Consider the following 19,731-nt stretch of genomic DNA (forward strand, 5'->3'; position numbering starts at 1 on the left):
TGCCCCAGAGCCAGTGCATTCTTTTTTGGTAGCTCTGGGCATCTTACGTGGCCTGAGCATATCTGCAGCCAGAGTTGTGGCCACGTGTGTCCTGAGGACCTTGAAGCTGGCCCAGAGGAGTCACCTGACACACGTGGGTGGCCAGGAGAGGTCTCCTCAAACACAGAAAGGCTGACCTGTCTCTGGCCCCAGAGGACAGCTTGAGTACACTTACAGGGAGCACGTGAGCTGGCCACCTGGACCTCTGAGGTCCACCACAGTGTAGCGGAGGTGGGATGGAGGAGGCCACGTACAGGTTCTAGGATTGCTGTAACAAGCCCACCCACCTGCGAGGTTTTACATGACAAAAGCGTATCATCTCAGTGTGGACTCTAGAGTCAGAAATCAGGTGTCAGCTGGGCCAGCTCCTTCTGAAGAGCAGAGGGAGGATCCTCCCCTGCCTCTTCTGAGCTTCCAGTGTGCCTGGAACTCAGCTCTCCTTGGCTTGTAGCCACAGCACCCCACTCTCTGCCTGGTCCCCACATGGCCTTCTTCCCTGTCCCTATTTGTTAGGACATTAGTCATCAGATGGAGGGCCTACCGTCAATGCAGGGTGATCTCATATTACGATCCTTAATACTTACAAATGCCTTATTTCTAAATAAGGGCATATTGTAAAGTTCTGAGTGGACATGGATTTGTGGGAACACTGCTCAACCCACACTAGAACCTTGTATGTTCGCTGTGTTGGGGAATTGTTAAAACCCTGGCTTGCAACATCAGAAAGCCCTGGGTTCAAATCCTGCCTCTGTGCTTACTGAGGATGTGGCCTGCTCACGTCGCTTCCCTGAGCCTAGGCTTCCTGTCGGCAGGATGGGTCTGACCACACTCTACCTCTCAGGGCTGCTGAGAGGGTGAAGACAGCTGTCATAAGTGAAGTCCTCAGTACAGGGCTGGCGGGTGCAGGTGCCCGTTGAGTGGCAGCCACTGTTAATTGATAGGGCATGCTCCTTCCTTCTTGGGGTGCAAGAGTGAGCCAGAAGCCACCTGGGATCCTTCCTGACTTTAGGAGCTCAGGATTCTGTGTGTGTCTGAGATCTGTCATGACTCCCATCCTGCCCGTCCTAGGCTATGTCCTCTTCTCTCCTGGGAGTTGACACAGTGGTCTTTGAGTTTCCCCAGCATTGGGGGCAGGTGGCAGGCTGGTCTGCACACCCCCTTGGAGGTGGAGGGAGGAATGCTGGAAACTGGGGGAACGGGGTGGCCAGGCACACATGTGCGAGGACAGGTGTCCTTGGTTGCGAGGGCTTGCGCCCTCTGGCAAGGGGTGTCTAGTGACAGAAATATTGCATCTTTATGGAGTGAAGTGGAGGTCAACCTGTGAAGTGGAAACCGGAGATGGCCATGTGTGATCATTCAGCATGTGGTCCCATGCCAGCCTCTTCTCATTTGTGGTTCAGGCTATCTGCTTGGTGGGGGCATGGCTGAGCATCTACATCTCTCCCTTTCCCCCCAATAACTGATGTTGAGTTCCTCTTGGTCAATGTGTACTGGGGTGCACAGAATTCCTCCAATCATGGGAGAAAGGATGTGGAGGGAGTTCATGGCTGGTCTGGGGCTCTAGGAGGCTCTGTTGGGCCCTGTGTGGCCAGTGGGTTTTCTAGCCTTTTTTACCCACACCTCCTCACGACCCCTGCTTCTGTCTCCTTCTAGCTGTTCAATCTGTCCGAGCGGAGACCTGACATCACAAAACTTCATGCCAAGGTGAGTGGGTAGCTCTTTGGGGGTGACCTTTCCCCACCTGAAAGAAAAGGAGAACGGACAGGCTGCTTTTCCTGTGGCTCCCACTTTGGAATATTGGGGGGGGGTGTGCCATGACAGTTTGAAAAACCTATTCAGAGTTCAGGTGCCATCTTATGTGTGTCCAGAAAAGGACACACAGTCATTGTCTCTTTGATGCCAATTGCAGAAAGCAAAGCTTGGTGCAGTGACTTCCTGCCCACGTCTTCCCCTGGTGGAGCACACGGGGCTTTTGGGGTTGGCTAGGGGTTGAAAGATTTTTAGTTTTCAGATATAATGTGGCTAGGAATGCTGCTTTACATCTCCAGCCATCAGTGTTTTCTTTCTTTGCTCTGTGGGATGTGATGTGCACTCCGGTCCTGGATTCTGGGCCTGAGGTTGCTCCCTTGAAAATAACCGGGCTGGGTTAGGTGTGCTTCGTGGCTCTTCAAGAAGAGGCTGACTTTTATTAAAACTTCTATGTGACACTGCACATGGTTGGTGTACGCCTGTAATCCTAGACCTTGGGAGGCTGAGACAGGAAGATCGCATGCAGGTTGGAGCCTCTGTAAAGCTCTCAGAAACTTAGTGAGGACCTATGTCAAAATAAAAAATAGAGTTGAGATGTAGCTCAGAGAAAGAATGCTCCTGGGTTCAATCTCCAGTTCTGGAAAACAAATAAAAAGTATTCTATGAATTTGGGAAGGTTTTGGGGAGCTAGGCACTGCCATTCACGTTGGCCCGATGCACCTTCTAGATTTCTCCTGGCTGGCCTGCACAATGGATGCCCAAGGCCTGGAGAAGGCCATGAACATCTAGGAACCCTGGGCGTCTCCTCTCTCGCCCTGAGCCAGGCCTCATGGACCACAGGACGGGAGCTTGAGGCTGTGCTTGGGGCCCCTCTGCACATCTTGGGGTCAAAAACATGTGCTACAGACCTTGGCTCCAAGTAGCTTTACACACAGATGAGGAAACTGAGGCTGGGAGGGGGACATGGTCTGGCTCAGTGCCTGCAGGGAGTCTGTGCCAGCATCGGGATCTTGGCCCAGGATCTGGTCCCTGTCCTTGGTCCTCAGCAGCTCGCCTCCCAGGAGGGTGGCCAGCAGGGCAGGAGCTGAGCCATAGCTGCCGGTGGCCGCCCAGTGCTGGGGGGCCCATGTGGCTGCCCCCGCTGGCCTGGCTCACTCCCAGGGCTTCCTCTTCTCACTCCTGGCTTGGGCCACAGGTCTTGGAATTTGGTTGGCCCGACTTACACACTCCGGCTCTGGAGAAGATCTGCAGCGTCTGCAAGGCCATGGACACGTGGCTGAACGCTGATCCCCACAACGTTGTTGTACTCCACAACAAGGTCAGGGCGGGGCGGCAGGGGTGTACGGACATACCCGAGTGTGTCCTTGGATGAGTGTGTATACCTGCATGTGTCTGGATTGCAAATCTGTAAGTGTGTACTAGTTTCCATTCTAAGGCATAGTAGATTCTGTCCCAGGGCACTGCAGGAAGTGGGGACACCCCCGGTGCCCTGCAGTGATGATCAGCTGCCTTTCCTGGGACTCAGCTCTCCCTTGCTTCCCTTCCCTGCACCCCCTTCCTCCTGCTTGTTCTGGGAACTGCGCTCCTCTCTCCAGCCCTCATGGCTTTTCCTCTTAGGCTTCTGGATAGCAGGCCTGGCCTTAGAAAGCAAGCCATTTTTCTTCTTTCAGGGAAACCGAGGCAGGATAGGTGTGGTCATTGCGGCTTACATGCACTACAGCAACATATCTGCCAGGTAAGAGGCCCCAGGCTTCCTGCCCCTGAACACTGGTAACAGCGGACATGCTCCCTTTCCCATCCCCCTGCGGTCTCTGTGTTCCCTGGGTTGGGAGGGTCAGATAAAGGGCATGGGAGGCAATGAGGGGGTGTGGGCACCCTGGAACAGAAGGTGTGTACCCACAGTTCTGAGGCAGAAGCCTGTGGGCAGAGGAACAGCCACCCTATCGGGGGCCCTGCTGTGGGGCAGTGTAGGGTGACCTGGTCATGACACCCCGCCCAGCTGGCTTCTTGGGACCACCTATCCCTGCCCAACTGCCTTTTTTTTTTTTTTTTTGTGGTACTAGGGGTGGAACCCAGGGGCTTTTCTACCTCTGGGCTATACTCCTAGTCCTATTTTATATTTGTTTATATTTGTTTATATTTGGAAACAGGGTCTCACTAAGTTGCTGAGGCTGGCTTTGAACCTTGTGTGATCTTCCTGTCTCAGCCTCCCAAGCGCTGGCATTACAAGTGTGCGCCACCACGCCCGGCTCCCAACTGCCTTCTATTTCCCTGGATGAGAAGGGAGGGAGTCCACAAGAAATGCTGGATCATATCCGGGCCTGGTGGAACCATCTAGAAGTTATGTTTTCTGAACCCATCTGCAGGGAGGCCAGGGTCCATTCATTCAGCAGTGGCCGCCGGGCACCACTTTGGGTGCTGGGCTGGCCCTGCCTCACAGATACTGAATAAGTGACAGAGTCACCAGGAACAGCTGGTGACAGTCACTGTGAAAGTATAAAGAGATGAGAGGAGGACAGCGGGTGAGGGATGTGATCAGAGGAGGTCTACGGGCCAGGTGACACTGGCAGAGACACAACCAAGGGCCTGTATAACCTGGTGGAACTTGTAGGCTGAGTGCAGGGGCAGGAGCCCATCTGGGTGGAGATGCTGGTGTGTGTGTGTGTGTGTGTGTGTGTGTGTGTGTGTGTGTGTGTGTCGGGGGGCTCCAGGGAGCCGGCGTGTTTGGAGCCAGGGGAGGGGAGGCAGAGGGAGCTTCCAGAGCAGAGCCTTCCCCTGTGGGCTTTGCTGGGGACATTGAGTGATGGGACTTGCCAGAGAGTCAAGAACAGGGGAGCGACGTACCTGATCCTTTTATTTTGAAACTGTCTCTGAGTGCTCTCTGAGGATGAGTAGGTTATCTGGACGCTGTTGTTGGGGCTCTGAGAAACCTCACCCAGCTTCATCTCGCTTGGTGGTGAACTTTCCCCGAGCATGTGTGCCACGCTCTCTCCTCGGTACCTCACTGTGTCCCCATAACACCTTTAAGAAAAGTGCAGTGATCACCTCCATATTTGCAGGGAAGTGAGGTTTGGAAGAATTAAGTTGCAGGCCCAGTAAGTACTAAGCTAGAGCTGGCTCCCCGGGGCCTGGGTCTGATGCCCTGGCTGAGCACTGTGCCACCCAGGAAGGAGAGATGCTGGAGCGCTCCTCCTGAGAGCTTTTCAAGCGTGGGTGGAGGGAGAGGTTTGTCCTCCCCACCTGACACCAGGGCTGACCTGAGTGCTCTGCAGATCTAGGGCAGCGGGGTCACAGGGACAAGGAGCTCTGGGCTGTGGTAGTGGCTCCTCTCACTTAACGTCTCTTCCCTCAGTGCGGACCAGGCCCTGGACCGGTTTGCAATGAAGCGGTTCTACGAGGATAAGATCGTGCCCATTGGCCAGCCATCCCAGAAAAGGTGGGTCTCCAGGATGTGTGGCCCGCTACCTGTCCATGGGAACTAGACTGATGGACTCAGAGGGCATGGGGCCTCAGTTTAGGTGGGGATGTGCCAAGCACATATGTTCAGCGTGGGCACAGGTTGGCACGGCGATGGGTTTCTGAGGCCTCTGCTAGGGAGCAGACCATCAAGGGGAGGCATTGACTTGGGCAGTAGGGCCATGTGTAAGAAGCACGAGCTGTCCTTGGCCCTGGTGGCAGGATTGCTTCAGGGCGTGGAAGAGTCTACAGGAAGCTGATGTCACTGCTGCCCATTCAGAGAGGTCACTAAGACCCAAGATAAAGATCACCTTCTTTTGGGAGAGTTTACAATATTTTGCTGAGGGCCCTGAATACCTGGTCTCACTGGGGTCTCATAGTAACCCAGCCAGGAAGCAGGGTGGGAATAGAATCATTCATTCACTTGATAAAATTTAGGCCCTCTACTCTGCAGTTACAAGCGTTAGGGCATCTCAGGGAGCAGGGCGAGTCCCTTCCCTTTGCACAGTGATGGTCTGTTGAAGGAGACATCAAACGAGTGACCAAGACAACACTGGACGGAGGCGAGCACTAGGGAGGAAAGAGGACAGGGCTATAGCAAGGAGCGCTGATGTGGGAGCCAGGCTATGTTGATGGGGAGATCCAGGGCGTTCCTCTCAAAGAGGGGTTGTGAATCCTACCTGGGAGAAAGGTACACTGCCATATGACGATGTAGGGCATCCTCATTTTAGAGATGAGAAGCCTGAGGCTGGTTAGGGAGAGGACATGGCCGGGGACCATGGCAGGTAGCGGCAGGGCTGGGATGTATGCTCCGATTATGGATGTATGCTGATGTATGGGCTGATTGTGCTGCCTGCTGACCTGAGGGCTCTGCTCCATGGGTATCACGCTGGTCAATGATGTCTGATCTACAGGATGGCAAGGGTGCTGCCAGGGTCAGGTGGTCTTTGGGGAAGCTGCAGTCAGAACGGTGGGAAACCCAGGTGTACACTGGAGACCTGGAACGTGGACTCAGTCCCACTCTGATGCGGCTGGGAGTCACGGGCCTGCCAGCCGCCTGTGATGTGCGGCACTGTCCCACATGCTGAGGAGATGCTGCGGAATCTGTCAGGCAACGGTTCACGGAGCTGAGCTTCTGAGAGACAATATCCAAGTTTTCAAACAAAAGATCATTTCAGATGGTGATAAGTGTTCAGGAGAAAGTCCAGTCCTGGCTGGAGAGAGCTGGCATGGACATGAGGGCTGGTGCAAATTGAAGGGGACGTGAGGTGGGATCCGAGAGAGGAGGAAGCCTCCACGTGAAGGTCCAGGTGAAGGGTCTGGGGGTGGGGGTCGCAGCCAGGTCAGAGGCCAGATAGTGAAGTGTCCCATTTGCTTTTCTGTTTATGTCAGGGGTCCCCAACATGCACCCCCATCGCCCCTACCTCTCTTGTCTGGCTAGCAGTGTTCTGTCACAGCTGGGGGCTGTCTCTGCCACTGTGGTAGGAAGCCCAAGGAGAAGTGAGTGCGTCCTCAGGCACCCTGGCACCTCACAACTGGCGCAAAAAGCCGATGTGCTGGCCAGCGTCGGAGTCAGTGGTCAGAGACAGGATGTCTTTATGTGCAGAAAATCCTGGCTAGGCCTCACACACAGCTGTGAGCACCTTCCCATGGCACCGAGCACTGCTGGCCAAGCCCCAGCTCCTTGGACCTGGGTTCCCCATGCAGGGCTGCTAGGCCTGGTGTGGGCCCTTGGCCTTGGGCGGGGTTCTGATAGAGAAACGTGCTGTCCCGACGGCATGGTGTGGTCTGGAGAGGTGGGCAGAGCGGCATGTCCCTGAGCTGGGCAGCGAGGCCTAGAGAAGGGGCCCCTGGCGTTACCTATCAGGAAGAGGATCATTCAGTGGTGTTCGTGGACTTGCACAGCATGTGGTTGGGGTGTGTCCCTGTGGGTGTCACCCTGGCAGCTCCTATCGGCCCATGCATCTGCTAAGGGCGAGGCATCCTATCTATCCACAAGTGAAAGTGTAGCGGGGGGGTTCTGTGTGTTTGTGGCCAATTTCCCGCCTTCCGAATGGGCACTTGGAGGGAGAAGGGCAGGCGAGAGGGAGGGGCTTTGCCTGTAGCTCCCCATTCATCGTCACCCGCCCCAGGCCTCATTGTCCCGGCACACAGACACATCCTGTTGGCGCCATCGGGAGATCTGATGGAAACCCGCCATCCCAGGTTTCCGGTTTGAGGAATGGGGCTGGGGGCTGGGCAGGGGCCTGAATAGAGCAGGCACTGCCCATCAGATTATCTTGCTTGGGTAGTCTGAGGTGGCCCCACCCAGCTCAGAGACCGGAGGCCCACAGGCCTGGAGGTGGGCCAGGGAGCCCAGAGATAGGAGCGGAGCATTGTCTCAATTGGTCACCCAGTTCCTGTCCCACTCTCCTCAAAGAACTATTGGCTCCCGCAGAGCCCAGGATGCATTTGGTTGGCCCATCTGACTCAGCCTGGCATCCTCTGGCCAGTCAGGAAAGGAGAAGGTATCCACCAATCAACGGCAAGAGATCGGCCTCCAGTTCAGGCTTGGGGGGCCTTGCAGCTTAGATTTCTTTCCTTCCCATCCCTAGTTCTGCACTCTTACTGTGTGTCTTTGGGACTCCAACAACCATCTCTGGGCTTGATTTTCCTTTTTGTCTAGAAGGAAGGAAGGTGGGTCAGCCTTTCATTCTTTCTGTAGCATCATTATTAAAAGGATTGGTGGATGCTGACCCCAGAGATAGAGATACTTATTGGGAGTTAGCTATCTCCAATACCAAGTGAAATAGTTGCTGCAGAGGAACGCCACACACTTTAGTGTGGTATGAAGTAAAGAACTATAATTAATAAGCTCCTGCTCCTTGCTGGCGTACGGTGTGGCTGGTAGGCTATGGGGGCAGAGCTGGGACGTGAGGGTGAGCTGGGTATGAGAATGAGCACAAGCGTGTTTGGCTCGGTGTGAGGCTGTCAGAACTGTTTGCTGGTCAGGCGGCCTGCCTCATGAGCAGCTCAATGATGCCTGTCACTGTCAGGGATGTGGGAGGAACTTTGGTCCAGCTGGAGGTTCCTGGGCTGGGAGTGAAGCAGAAAAGAGAGGCTCATGTTCACCACCAGAGGGCGCCAGAGAACCCCAAGTGAGCTGTTTGGCTTGACCCAGCTCCAGGTGTCCTTTTCCTCCTGATTTTCCTACCTGGGGCTCTGAGCAGCCTGGGAGGCCTGTCCTGGGGCAGAGGCCTCAGCTGCCAGGAGGCCTGGGAGAGGCGCTGCACTGGGAGTGGGGGAAGTAGGCAGGGCAGCTCGGGCCACGGTCTTGCAGCAAGGAGAACAGGAATGACTATACCAGCACAGGCCTCGCTCCCTGAAGCCGCCCTCTCCCTGTACAGGTATGTACATTACTTCAGCGGCCTGCTCTCCGGCTCCATCAAAATGAACAACAAGCCCTTGTTTCTGCACCATGTGATCATGCACGGCATCCCCAACTTTGAGTCCAAAGGAGGTACCTGCCCCTGCCCAAGGCCTTCCTTCCCCTCTCACCTCCTCCTTCCTGCCTCCATCTCCTTGGGTAATAAACATCTTTTGGCATACTATATTAAAAGTTATTTATTTACTTACTTATTTTGTAGTACTGGGGACTGAACCCAGGGGCATTCTACCTCCAAGCAACACCCTCAGCCAGCCGTATTTTATTCTTTATTTTGAAATAGGGTCTTACTAGGTTGCAGAGGGCCTCACTAAATCGCTGAGGCTGGCTGAGAACCTGCGATCCTCCTGTCTCCGCCTCCCAAGTACTGGGATCACAAGCGTGTGCCACCACACTTGGCTAATTAAAAGTTATAAACCTCTAGTTTTGGGGAAAAAGATGACAATGTAAAAGAGCATAAAAAACTTAAAGGTATCTGAATATATGTGTTCATTGCAAAAGGCTCACTTTTCTAAAAGCTGTGCACATAATTTATTAAAGAGCTTAATAAATATTTTCAACAACAACGACAACAATAACAGCAACAACCACAAAACCAACAAAAAGAAGCAGCCCTGGGTGGTAAAAAGGCATACGAGAACTTAGCCCAGAGGCTTGAGGAGTCGCACCTGAATCACATCCTGGATTTTTTGAGCTCTAGCGTATTAATCTGAAAAATAGGTTTGATACTTGCAGAGCCTACTGGTTGATGATATTCAGGCGGCAATGTTTTGTTTACTTAATATACCTTACAAGAGCTTGGCATGGTGGTAGATGCCTGTAATCCCAGTACTGAGACAGGAAGGATGAGACAGGAAGATCGCAGGTTCAAGGCCAGCCTCAGCAGTTTACTGAGATTCTCAGCCACCTGATGAGACCCTGTTTCAAAACAAGAAATAAAATAGGGTTGGGAGTATAGCTTGGAGATGGAATGCTTCTGGGTTTAATCCCCAGTACTACAATAAATAAATAGCCTTACAAATAAAAAATTAGTATTTCTTCCCCTTTCTGCTTCCTCTTTTTCTCATTCCTCTTTTCCTTCTCCTCCCTGACTCCTTTTTCCCTCCTCCCTCTCTTCCCTCACTCTCTCCTCCTCCTCCCCATTATTTCCATGGACTTAGCAACACCACCTTTCCCCAACAGGGTGCCGGCCTTTCCTCCGCATCTACCAGGCCATGCAACCAGTGTACACATCTGGCATCTAGTGAGTATGCTATGGGAAAAGGAAGCCCGGGATGCCTGAGGCCCCAGGCCCAGGAGCGGGGACCGTGGTGGGGAGGCTGAAGGGAGGCAGTCAATGGGCCTCCCAGCAGCCCTGTGCCCAGGTACAGCAGGGAGCGCACACAGTCTCCCCACCGCCAGCCATCATCCTTCTCTGCCCGCCTCTGTCCCTCAGCAACATCCCAGGAGACAGTCAGACCAGCATCTGCATCACCATCGAGCCGGGGCTGCTCCTGAAGGGAGATATCCTGGTGAGTGCCGCCCTTCGCCTCAGGCTCACCTACCCCTCTTCTCTCTTGGCCCCCCCTCCTGCCCTTGGGACATGACGGCCAGTCCTGGTGGGCTGCCAATGTCCTGGTCCACTCCCTGCGTTGGCCTTGGCCTCCCTTCCGAAGCTCGCTTTTAGTTCTGGGCTCACTTCTTGCTGTTCTAGATGTTTCTCTAGAGAGCTCTGAGGTCCCATTTGATGTTGGCAACCTCTGCCTCATGGGTTTCGGGTGATCTTTGCGCTCAGTGGAGCTGATCTGGAGGCTCTCTGGGCCTGACCTCTCACCTCTGTCCCCTTTCCCCCCAGCTTAAGTGCTACCATAAGAAGTTCCGGAGCCCGGCCCGAGACGTCATCTTTCGTGTGCAGTTCCACACCTGTGCCATCCATGACCTTGGGGTTGTCTTTGGGAAGGAGGACCTCGATGAGGCCTTCAAAGGTGGGTCTGGGGCGGGGCTGGGAGGAGTGCCCAGTTCCAGGGGATATGGTGGAAATGGGCGCCATTGTTGTGTGTGTGTGTGTGTGTGTGTGTGTGTGTGTGTGTGTGTGTTAACAGAGATTGAACCCGGGGTATTCTTTTTCCAAGCTATACCCCCAGCCCTTTTTATTTTTTGTATTTTGAAACAGGGTCTCTTTAGGTCATAGAGAGTCTAGCTAAGTTGCCAAGGCTGTTTTTGAACCTGTGATCCTCCTGTTTCAGCCTCCCAAGTACTGGGATTACTGGCATTTGTCACCCCTCCTGTCTGGGGCCACTGTTTTTTGAGCTGCACGCTTCGCCAAGCCTCGCCTGTTTTTGGTGACAGTGGGAAGGAGTTGAGAGAGAACTGGGACAGGGTCGAGAGTGGTGTAGGAATTCATGTCATAGTGGACGTGGGGAGAAGCTTATCCCCAGGCCCAGCCTGTGTTGTATCTTATGCCCTTCTCTCAGTGCTTGTCTGCTATCTCCATCTGGTCCTCCCAATTTGTCCTGTGCATCTTATTGGTGATTGTTTTTTCAACATTCACTGGGCATTCATTTTGTGCTAGTGTCAGTTCTAAGTGCTGGGGGATAAAGTAAAACATGACATGTCTCTGTGTTGGTGGAGCTTTGAGATCTTGGAGAGGCAGCCCTGGCAGGGAATCATGACCCCACAGGGTGCAAAACACCTCACGGGGTGTGGGGGGTGGCAGCAGTGGGGGGGCAGGCAGGGAAGGTTAGGCATCCCTTTGCTGCTTCTTTCTGTTCATTTGAGGTTTTACCTATATTCCATTTAGGCCTGAGACATATCTATCCATCCATCCATCTGCATGTTCATGTATCAGTCCACCTCTCCATCCTCCCACCCATTTTTCCTTTCATTCATGCATATTTGCACATTCATTTATCTACTCATCAATATACCATTCATATATCTACCCATCTATTTATCGCCTACCCAACTCACCCATTCATATCTTCAGTCACCCACCCACCAAGCATATGCTAGATCCTGGAGCTACAAAGAGAATTCAGCCCTCCTCCCCAGAGCTCGCAGTCTCCTGGAGAGGGATACACAGACGTGATCTTGCAAATGGTGCTCGCAGTGATGGGTCCCTGCACACCATGATGTGTCCCACGGGGCAGACGCCATTCTTGCTATGAGCTTTTGCTATAAGCAGTGGTGAATGGGGACCAATGTCCAGGCTCAGGGATGGAGCCAAGCCTTGGACGAGGTGCAGCTCACAGAAGGGAAGGATGTTTTTGAGATGAGTTCTCCTTGTATCCGAGCCAGAAGGGCCAAAACAGAAGATGCTGTTATAATTACAGAATAGAACATAACTAGAGCCAGTATTTCTAAGAAAAATAAAGGTATAGCTGGCAAAATAACTGTGAGGCCGAGGAGAGGCAGAAGGAAGGGAGGTTCCTGGTTTTTTCCTCGTAGGTGGTAGGAGCCCAGAGACAGCTCCTATCCTATCATTAAAAATGGACAGGTCCAAGCCGGGCATGGTGGCACCTGCCTGTAATCTCAGTACTTGGGAGGCTGAGGCAGGAGGATCGTGGTTTGTGACAGCCTCAGCTACTTAGTGAGACCCTGTTTCAAAGTAAAGAATTTAAAATAAGCCGGGCGTGGTGGCTCACACTTGTAATACCAGCATTTGGGAGGCTGAGACCGGAGGATCGTGGTTCGCAGCTTAAGTTACTTAGTGAGGCCCTCTGTAACTTAGTGAGACCCTGTTTCAAAGTAAAGAATAAAAAACAGGGCAGGGTGTGTAGCTCGGAGGTCGAATGCCCCTGTGTTCCATCCCCAGACCTGAAAAAGAAAATAGGGATGGGAGTATAGCTTGGAGGTAGAATGTTCCTGGGGTTTAATCCCCAGTACTACAAAATAAATAAATAAATAAATAAATAAATAAATAAATAAATAAATAAATTGATGTCTAGAAACAGTGGCATGAAATATTATTATTTAGCTGGGTGTGGTAGCGCACACCTGTAATCCCAGTACCTGGAAGGCTGAGACAGAAAGATTACAGCAATTTAATGATTAAATTGCCTCATGAGACCCACATTTCCAAATAAAAAATAAAAAGGGCTGAGCATATAGCTCAGAATTAGAATGCTCCTCAGTTCAATTTCCAGCACGCTGCCACCCCCCACATAGAATATTATCTAGAATCTTAGAAGTAATTCACTTGTAGAACAAGAAATAGAAATGGTAAGAAGTGGTTACTCTAGTCAAGTAGTCCTGGAGCTCTGGTGGGCAGGAGCTTAAATTTCATTGTACAGTTATAACTTAATGTATATATATCTTATATATATAAGTAGAGATAGGCATATGTTTACTGTTATTATATTAACCATGTATATGACTTGATCTTTTTTTTTTTCTAGAAGAGAAGCTTTTATGGAGTCCTTTTTGGGAATCCCATGATCATTTGGGGTTTTTCTTCTTTTTTCCAGATGATCGATTTCCAGAATATGGCAAAGTGGAGTTTGTATTTTCTTATGGACCAGAGAAAATTCAAGGTATGAGCCAAGTTAGAATTCATCCTCAAGTCCCTTCCCCCACCCTCATATCCCCCCAAATCGGCTGGTTCCCAAGGACCCAGTTACCTGTGGTTAGGAGGCAGGCCCGCAGGGAAGGCTGTGGGCACCAGTGGGACCCCCAGCGAAACACGAACCGGTGACTTAATCTCTGGGTAACAAAAATAAAAAAGCAGACAGAGCGGCGCTGGGCAGGATAAACTGTCCTGGTGCCGCGAGGTCACCATTTTGCTATATTCGGGGCCTGAGGGCCTTGTGATGGAGGGACTGCTGAGGGAGGGGGACGCTCGAAAGATGCTGGGTGGACGATGGGTATTTATGAGAAGGGTGGTGTTCAACCTGAAGGCCAATTTAATAAAAGTTTTAAAGTATCTCAGCTCTAAGTATGGAGACCAGTTGTTCACCTCATGTGAGCGTAGGGTGGAAGCGATAAAGTTAGGTTCCAGGCAGAGGTACTCTGTCTAGACTAAAGGGGGGACTGCCGGGCCAGGAGGCAGCTGGCCCTGGAAGGCCTGACTTGCGGCCGTGCTGTCTCTGAGCCGGCTTTCTGTAGATGGGGAGGAGACTTGACCTCCCTGTGCAGGAGTCTGTCTGGAGTGGAGAACATCTTAAGAGGAAGGCAGGGGCGTGCCGGGCGTGACCTCTTAGAGGGTCTGTGAGCTCTACCTGTCAAGGCTGCGATTCCCCTGTCGCCTGGACCCCTGGCAGTCATGACAAGCCTGTGCCTAGTCTCTGTCCTCACTCCAGGGCATGCTCTCTGGTGTCTTGACCTTGCCCCAAGGACACAGAGAAGAGGGAGCAGCTGATACTTAGCAGAGGGCGCTCCTGGCCCCCTCCTAGGGGGTCTCCAGGCTTCAGTGCCCTGTCCTGACTTACCCCGATGACCTGATATGAGCCTTTCAAGAATGCAAGAAACCAAACTCTTGGGTTGTCCATCCAACTTAAGCCACCGCTCCGCCCCACCAGGCTCCCGAACATGAGAAGCCCCCAGGGAGCGGCCCGGGGCAGCTTGTTGGCTTTCTGTTTTCCCAGCTGCTGATCCCTTTTCCTCTCCCTGCTGTCTCCCGCCTGCCCCCACCTCTCTCATCCTGCTCAGGCATGGAGCACCTGGAGAATGGGCCTAGTGTGTCCGTGGACTACAACACCTCTGACCCCCTCATCCGCTGGGATTCCTACGACAACTTCAACGGGCACCGGGAAGATGGCATGGAGGGTAGGTGGGGACCCGTGGCTTCCAGCCCCCGTTCACTTGTGATATCCCGGCACCGCAAACACAGCGTTCGTTGCATCTCTTAAACCCTACTGAGTCTCTTCCCAGCCGCCTGCGTTCTCTGGGGTCAGAGTACTGGGAATGCAGACGTAGCACCCAGGGCCCACCGGCTTTCATCAGGAGCCAAGGAAAATGTTTGAGAGCTGGAAACCAACAAGTCGGCTCTGAAATGTGAAAAGAAATCTGCAAAACTGAAATTAATGCATATTGAATTTAGCTACAAAACCTAACATTATGTCAAATGGTCCAGCTGCAGCTCAGGTCGGCCCTTCAGCATTATGTAGGAGTTCTGTTTATTTATGTGGCTCATTTGAATATGCATGATAGGATAGGGGCAAGGCCTCTGAAAATGTACATGCTCAGAGCCCAGGAACTCTTCAATGCCTGTCTGGGGTTTGGCCCTGGGCTTGTTTTCCTGATTTGGTCATAGGACCGCAGAATGTTGGCACTGGGAGGGCGGTCTGGTCCTCCCTCCTCTGTTTTCACTTGGGGTAACTAAGACTCCCTGAAAGGCAAGACCTTCTGATTTACTCCAGTGACCCAAGATGTGCCCTTTCAAGGATGCTCAGCGCTAACCGCTGGACTTTCCGCCCCATTGAACCAGGTCCGTGGACCACTTTCTGTCCTTCCTCTGTATCAGCCGGCTCTACGTTCTTCACCAAGGGTTTGGACCGATGGCTCCGTTCTGAAAGCCTCACAGCTAGGCACCTGAATGAGCACTTGATTTCAGCAAGGAGGGAGGGGTAAAGGGAGAACTAGAGCTCGGGGCTCTGTGGAGGCATGTTCTGTGTGTGTGTGTGTGTGTGTGTGTGTGTGTGTGTGTGTGTTTCACACACACCCCACCCATATTTTGAACCAGTCTCGCTGAGTTGCTGAGGGTCTTGAGAAGTTGCTGAGGCTGACCTCAAACCTACAATCGTCTTGTCTCACCCTCCCAAGTACTGGGGTTACAGGCGTGTGCCGCCATGCCCAGCGAGGCCGTGTTCTTTATGTGCGACATTGTAAAGTTGGCGACTTGTCCTGATACCCACCTTAGTTCCCTGTCTGCTTCTGGGGTGCTTTGCCAGAGACACCCCACCAGGATGCTCCCCAAGTGCTGCTCTACCCCCGCCCCTTGCGCTGTGTGGCCCCTGAGGAAGCAGAGGACGAGCTGAATTAGCTGAGGCACTGGCGGCTGCCAGCCTCATTGTCATGTTCTGGGGATGTTTGCATTTTTAACAAGAATGCTTGGCAGTTCGGAGGAATTTTTAATGCTTTCTCGTCTCTCTCTGATGCAGATTCAATGCGATGATAAATGTAAAAACATTTAGTGAACTACTAAGTGCCAGGCAAATAAAAGGTAAAATAATTAAAGTGAAGAGGAGTGGAGGTGGGGAAGATGGGGCTGGAAGGAAGGAAGGAAGGAAGGAGATGATCTGGGCAAGAGGAGGCTGGGGACTGCAGAGGCCAGGAGAGGGGAGGAGAGGCTGGCTTGTGAAGGCCTTGGCCCTGGCTCTTGGATCCGCGTCCCCAGGCAGGGGCTGGAGCCAGCGGGACCTTTGCGCTGTTAAAGGTCAGCTCGTCCTATAGGACAGAGGGGCTCCTGTCTGTAGCCTGTGAAGCTGGCCCTCTGCCTGGAGGGAGCTGCTCATGGCTCTGCTGTGCCCTCCCCTGGCCTGGACTGGCTAGGGCTGGGACAGTTGCCAGGGGACAGCCCAGCCCCTGCTCCCGCTGCCCGCCGTGGGGCTGCATCCCCCACAGGAGCCCGAGAACAAGACAGAGGCAGCCTAGAGTGGTGGCCTTTGACTGTAGATCCTTGTCCTGCTCCTGGATGGGCTCTCCATTCTGCAGCCCAGAGATAAAAATAATGTCCTCTGACTAATGATAGAGAAAGGAGAGTGGGAGGACTGTGTGTCCCTAGTTGTGGGCAACCCCTGCAGCCTCAGTTTCCCCATGTGTGAGCTGGGGTGAGGGTTCCTAAAAGCCAAGAAAGACTCCAGGGTGTTCAGGAGATGCCTGGAGCTGGAGACTGCAGGGTGGACGGCCTGGTGGGGTGACTCGGTGCCCATGGGCTTCGCCTGCCCGCCACAGAGCTTCCCAGGCAGGGCCAGCTGTCAGAAGGTGCTTTGCTGTGGGTGAGCAGGCTGCAAGGTCCGATCCCGATGCCCCTCCGTAGCTTGGCCGTTTTGCTCCAAGTATTTACCTTTCTGTGTTTCCGCATCCACAAACTTGGGACAGTGCTCCTACCCACCTCCTGGGTTACCGTATCGGCTTTCATGAGAAGCATTGTAGTATCGAGGTCAAATAAGAACTCCGGCATGTTATTTTACCCCAGTGGGGAGACTGGGGCACAGTTGGGTTCAGCAGCTGCTTGAGGTTGCCAGGCTAGTCAGCGCAGAGGGGCTTGCTAAGCTGCTGAGGCTGGCCTCAAACCTGAGATCCTCCTCCTTCAGCTTCCCAAGCACAGGGTTACAGGCATGGGCCACCCTTCCTGGGTATGGCATGTTCTTTATGTGCAACATTGTAAAGCTGGTAACTTGTCCAGATACCTATCTTAGTTCCCTGTTCCCTTCTGGAGCACCTTCTCCCCGCAGGGCCCAGCATCCTCAGATGTACTTCTGGGTGCGGAGCTGATCGTAGCGTTAACCACAGTGTCATTCTGGGGTGGCTGACAGCCCCAGGACACCGGCTCTGTGGCAATCTCAGGATCCTCGTTGAGCTTGCGGGGGGGTCTGCCTCTCTCTGATCCCACCACACAGGGTGAGGGAGGGGTTAGCGAGATGGGTGGTGCACCCTGAGACCACAGGCTTCCCGTGGTAGGCACTAGCAGGACTTCGACGCAGGGATCAGTTGGGCCTCCCCACAGGTGGCTCACTCCAGACTCTCCAGATAGGTGAGACAGGGCCTCGCTGGAAGCAGCCAGCTTGTAACTTCTATTTCAGATGGGCTGAAGGAGGGGACAGGAGAAGGCGGCCAGTCCTCTGGAGCCCACTGGGTGGCTGCAAGGGGGAGGCAGGGCACTGAGCCAGGCAGGCAGGAGCTGATATCATCTGTGGCCTGTGTCCTCTCGAGTGACCATGTCCCCGCCTTGCCCTGCTCCTGGCAGCTCAGGGTGCAGAGCTCCGGGGGACCCTGGGTTAGTCAGGTCCCAGGAGCTGCCCTGCTTAACCCCTTCCTTCCCCTAGTTTCAAGTTCAGTATAGGACACGGGGCACAGTGACATTTAGGGCTTCCTTCAGCCCCTCAGGACACCCCACTTAGTCTTGAAGATCCGTATCAGGACTCCTGGTTCTCTGTAGTCTGACCTCTCAGGCTGGCGCGGCCCAAGATGATCTTAAGGCCAGCCGGGATGCCCTCCTATCATAGCAAGGGCTTACCACAGGGGCAGGAGACCTCCATGAATGGAACTACCAGCTCAGGCTGCGGCGACCCCACTGTCCTCATGGAGACCCACAGCCTGCAGAGGTGGGGGCATGTTAGCGGGGACCTGAGGTGAGCGGTTGTGCTAATGATGGAATCCAGGTGTGTTTCCCTCGAGTCCCTTTCCCTCCAAGCCCAGCCAGTCAGCCCTCCCGGCCCACATTCCCTAATCCAGCTGATTCCTTCAGGACAGTGTCCAGTCCATACGACAGGGAGCTCACTACCACACAAGGCAAGTCCAGGAAATAGATCCACGCAAAGAGGAGTGGCTGTGACTCTGCATAGTGTACTGAAGCCGTGGTGGCTGTGGGCGGCCGTTTAGCTCATCTGCTTAGGCGGAAGGAGAGGGAAGGTGGAGGAGGAGCTGGGCCAGGCGTGGCCGTGCACGCATGTGGGCATGTGGGCAACGTAGCTAGACTGTCTCTCAAGAAAAGGGGGTGTGGGGGCTGGGGACGTAGCTCAGTGGTAGAGCACTTGCCTAGTATGTGTGAGGCCCTGGGTTCAATTCCTAGCACCATGAAGAAGAAGAGGAAGAGGAAGGGGAAGGGGAAGGGGAAGAGGAAAAAGAAGAGGAAGAAGAAAAATGAGATGGGATAGAAGTTCAATGTCAAGGCCCTCTGACTAGAGTCTCCATAGGTTCCCAAAGTCAACAATGACCTTGGGCTGGGGGGGGGGCGCCAAAACAATCTTAGGGGGGCAGTAGCAGCCTCTGGCACAATTGGGGAATCGAGTAAAAATTAAGGGTGGTAAGTGCACAGGGGGGTGCTAAGTAATTTTTTTATTTGGAAAGGGGGTGGTAAGCCATTCAGTTTGGGGACCTTTAGACGGGACCCGTGGTTCCAGGCCATGGGAGTGCCTGCTGGCCTGGGGAATTCTTGTCTTTCAGAGCAGCGTCCTCTACTGTACTCTAAGGCTTGGGTCTTCATCTCCTCCAGCTGCCGTAACAAGGTACCACAGGCTGGGTGCTTAAACAACAAACATTAATTTCTCATAGCTCTTTTTTGTTTGTTTTTGTGGTACTGGGGATTGAATCCAGAGGTGTTCTACCTCTGAGCTGCACCCCCGGCCCTATTTTATGTTTTACTTCGAAACAGGATCTCACTAGGTTGTGGAGGACCTCTTTAGTAGTTCTGGAGGCAGAGGTCAGTGGTCAGCGTGTGGGCAGGGCTGGCTGCTCCGGGCCCTGTCTCCTCGGCCTGTAGAGGCCGTCTTCTCCCTGGATCCACACGTGGGCTCCCTGTGCCTGTCTGCCTTCATCTCTCCCATCAGGACAGCAGTCACAGTGGAGCAGGGCCCACCTTAATGACTTCATTTCACCTTAATCACCCTTTAAAGACCCCACCTCCAAACAGTCACATTCTGAGGTCTGGAGGGCGGTTAGGACAGCAACAGAGGCCTGAGGGACACTTCAGTCCTCTGGCCTGGCAAGGAGTTTCCTGGGTAGCACACAGCTGATGCCCTGGGCCTGGGGCCTGGCGGGAGGAAGTGAGGGTCTGGAAGCGGACTGACTCCACCTCTTCCTTTGTGGGCTGCCTCTGCCTCCGATTTGGTCTGGAGCCTGCCAGCTCAGCGCTCTGGCTGACACCAGCTTCATGGCCTCCAGAAGCCCCATTAGCTCCTTGGCTTGAGTCCCGAAGCCCCGCGCCCAGGCCCCAGTGCCTCGTGGGTGGGAGCGGGGCTGTGTTTTGTTGGCCTGCGCTGCACAAAGCAGTCTCCAAGTTTCTCCAAAGCAATCCAGGGCTGGCGTTCTTGGAAGCAGCTCTGAGAGCAGGGGCAGCCAGCTGCCCTCTGCTTCTGAGAGGCACAGAGACTGAACAGGCCCGAGCCCCCCCACCCCCCCCCACCCCATCACTGCCACCCGCCCCC

The 19,731-nt window shown here is 53.6% G+C and overlaps 1 protein-coding gene across 4 annotated transcripts in view; it reads left to right on the forward strand.

Moving 5' to 3' along the window:
- The window catches only part of TNS1 (tensin 1), a gene marked incomplete at both ends in the record, with an annotated part of 220,739 nt that overhangs the window by 135,415 nt on the left and 65,593 nt on the right, over positions 1-19,731 (forward strand). For all 4 annotated transcript variants that reach the window (XM_080688952.1, XM_080688953.1, XM_080688954.1 and 1 more), the window contains 10 exons: positions 1,693-1,743; positions 2,984-3,106; positions 3,459-3,523; positions 5,141-5,224; positions 8,631-8,743; positions 9,851-9,911; positions 10,104-10,179; positions 10,503-10,632; positions 13,114-13,179; positions 14,294-14,410. In XM_080688952.1, coding sequence (XP_080545078.1) covers positions 1,693-1,743; positions 2,984-3,106; positions 3,459-3,523; positions 5,141-5,224; positions 8,631-8,743; positions 9,851-9,911; positions 10,104-10,179; positions 10,503-10,632; positions 13,114-13,179; positions 14,294-14,410 — 886 coding nt within the window. The remainder of the gene's footprint in view (positions 1-1,692; positions 1,744-2,983; positions 3,107-3,458; positions 3,524-5,140; positions 5,225-8,630; positions 8,744-9,850; positions 9,912-10,103; positions 10,180-10,502; positions 10,633-13,113; positions 13,180-14,293; positions 14,411-19,731) is intronic.

The sequence above is a fragment of the Muscardinus avellanarius genome (assembly GCF_963383645.1).
Source record: "Muscardinus avellanarius genome assembly, chromosome: 2".
NCBI classification, from domain to species: Eukaryota; Metazoa; Chordata; class Mammalia; order Rodentia; family Gliridae; genus Muscardinus; species Muscardinus avellanarius.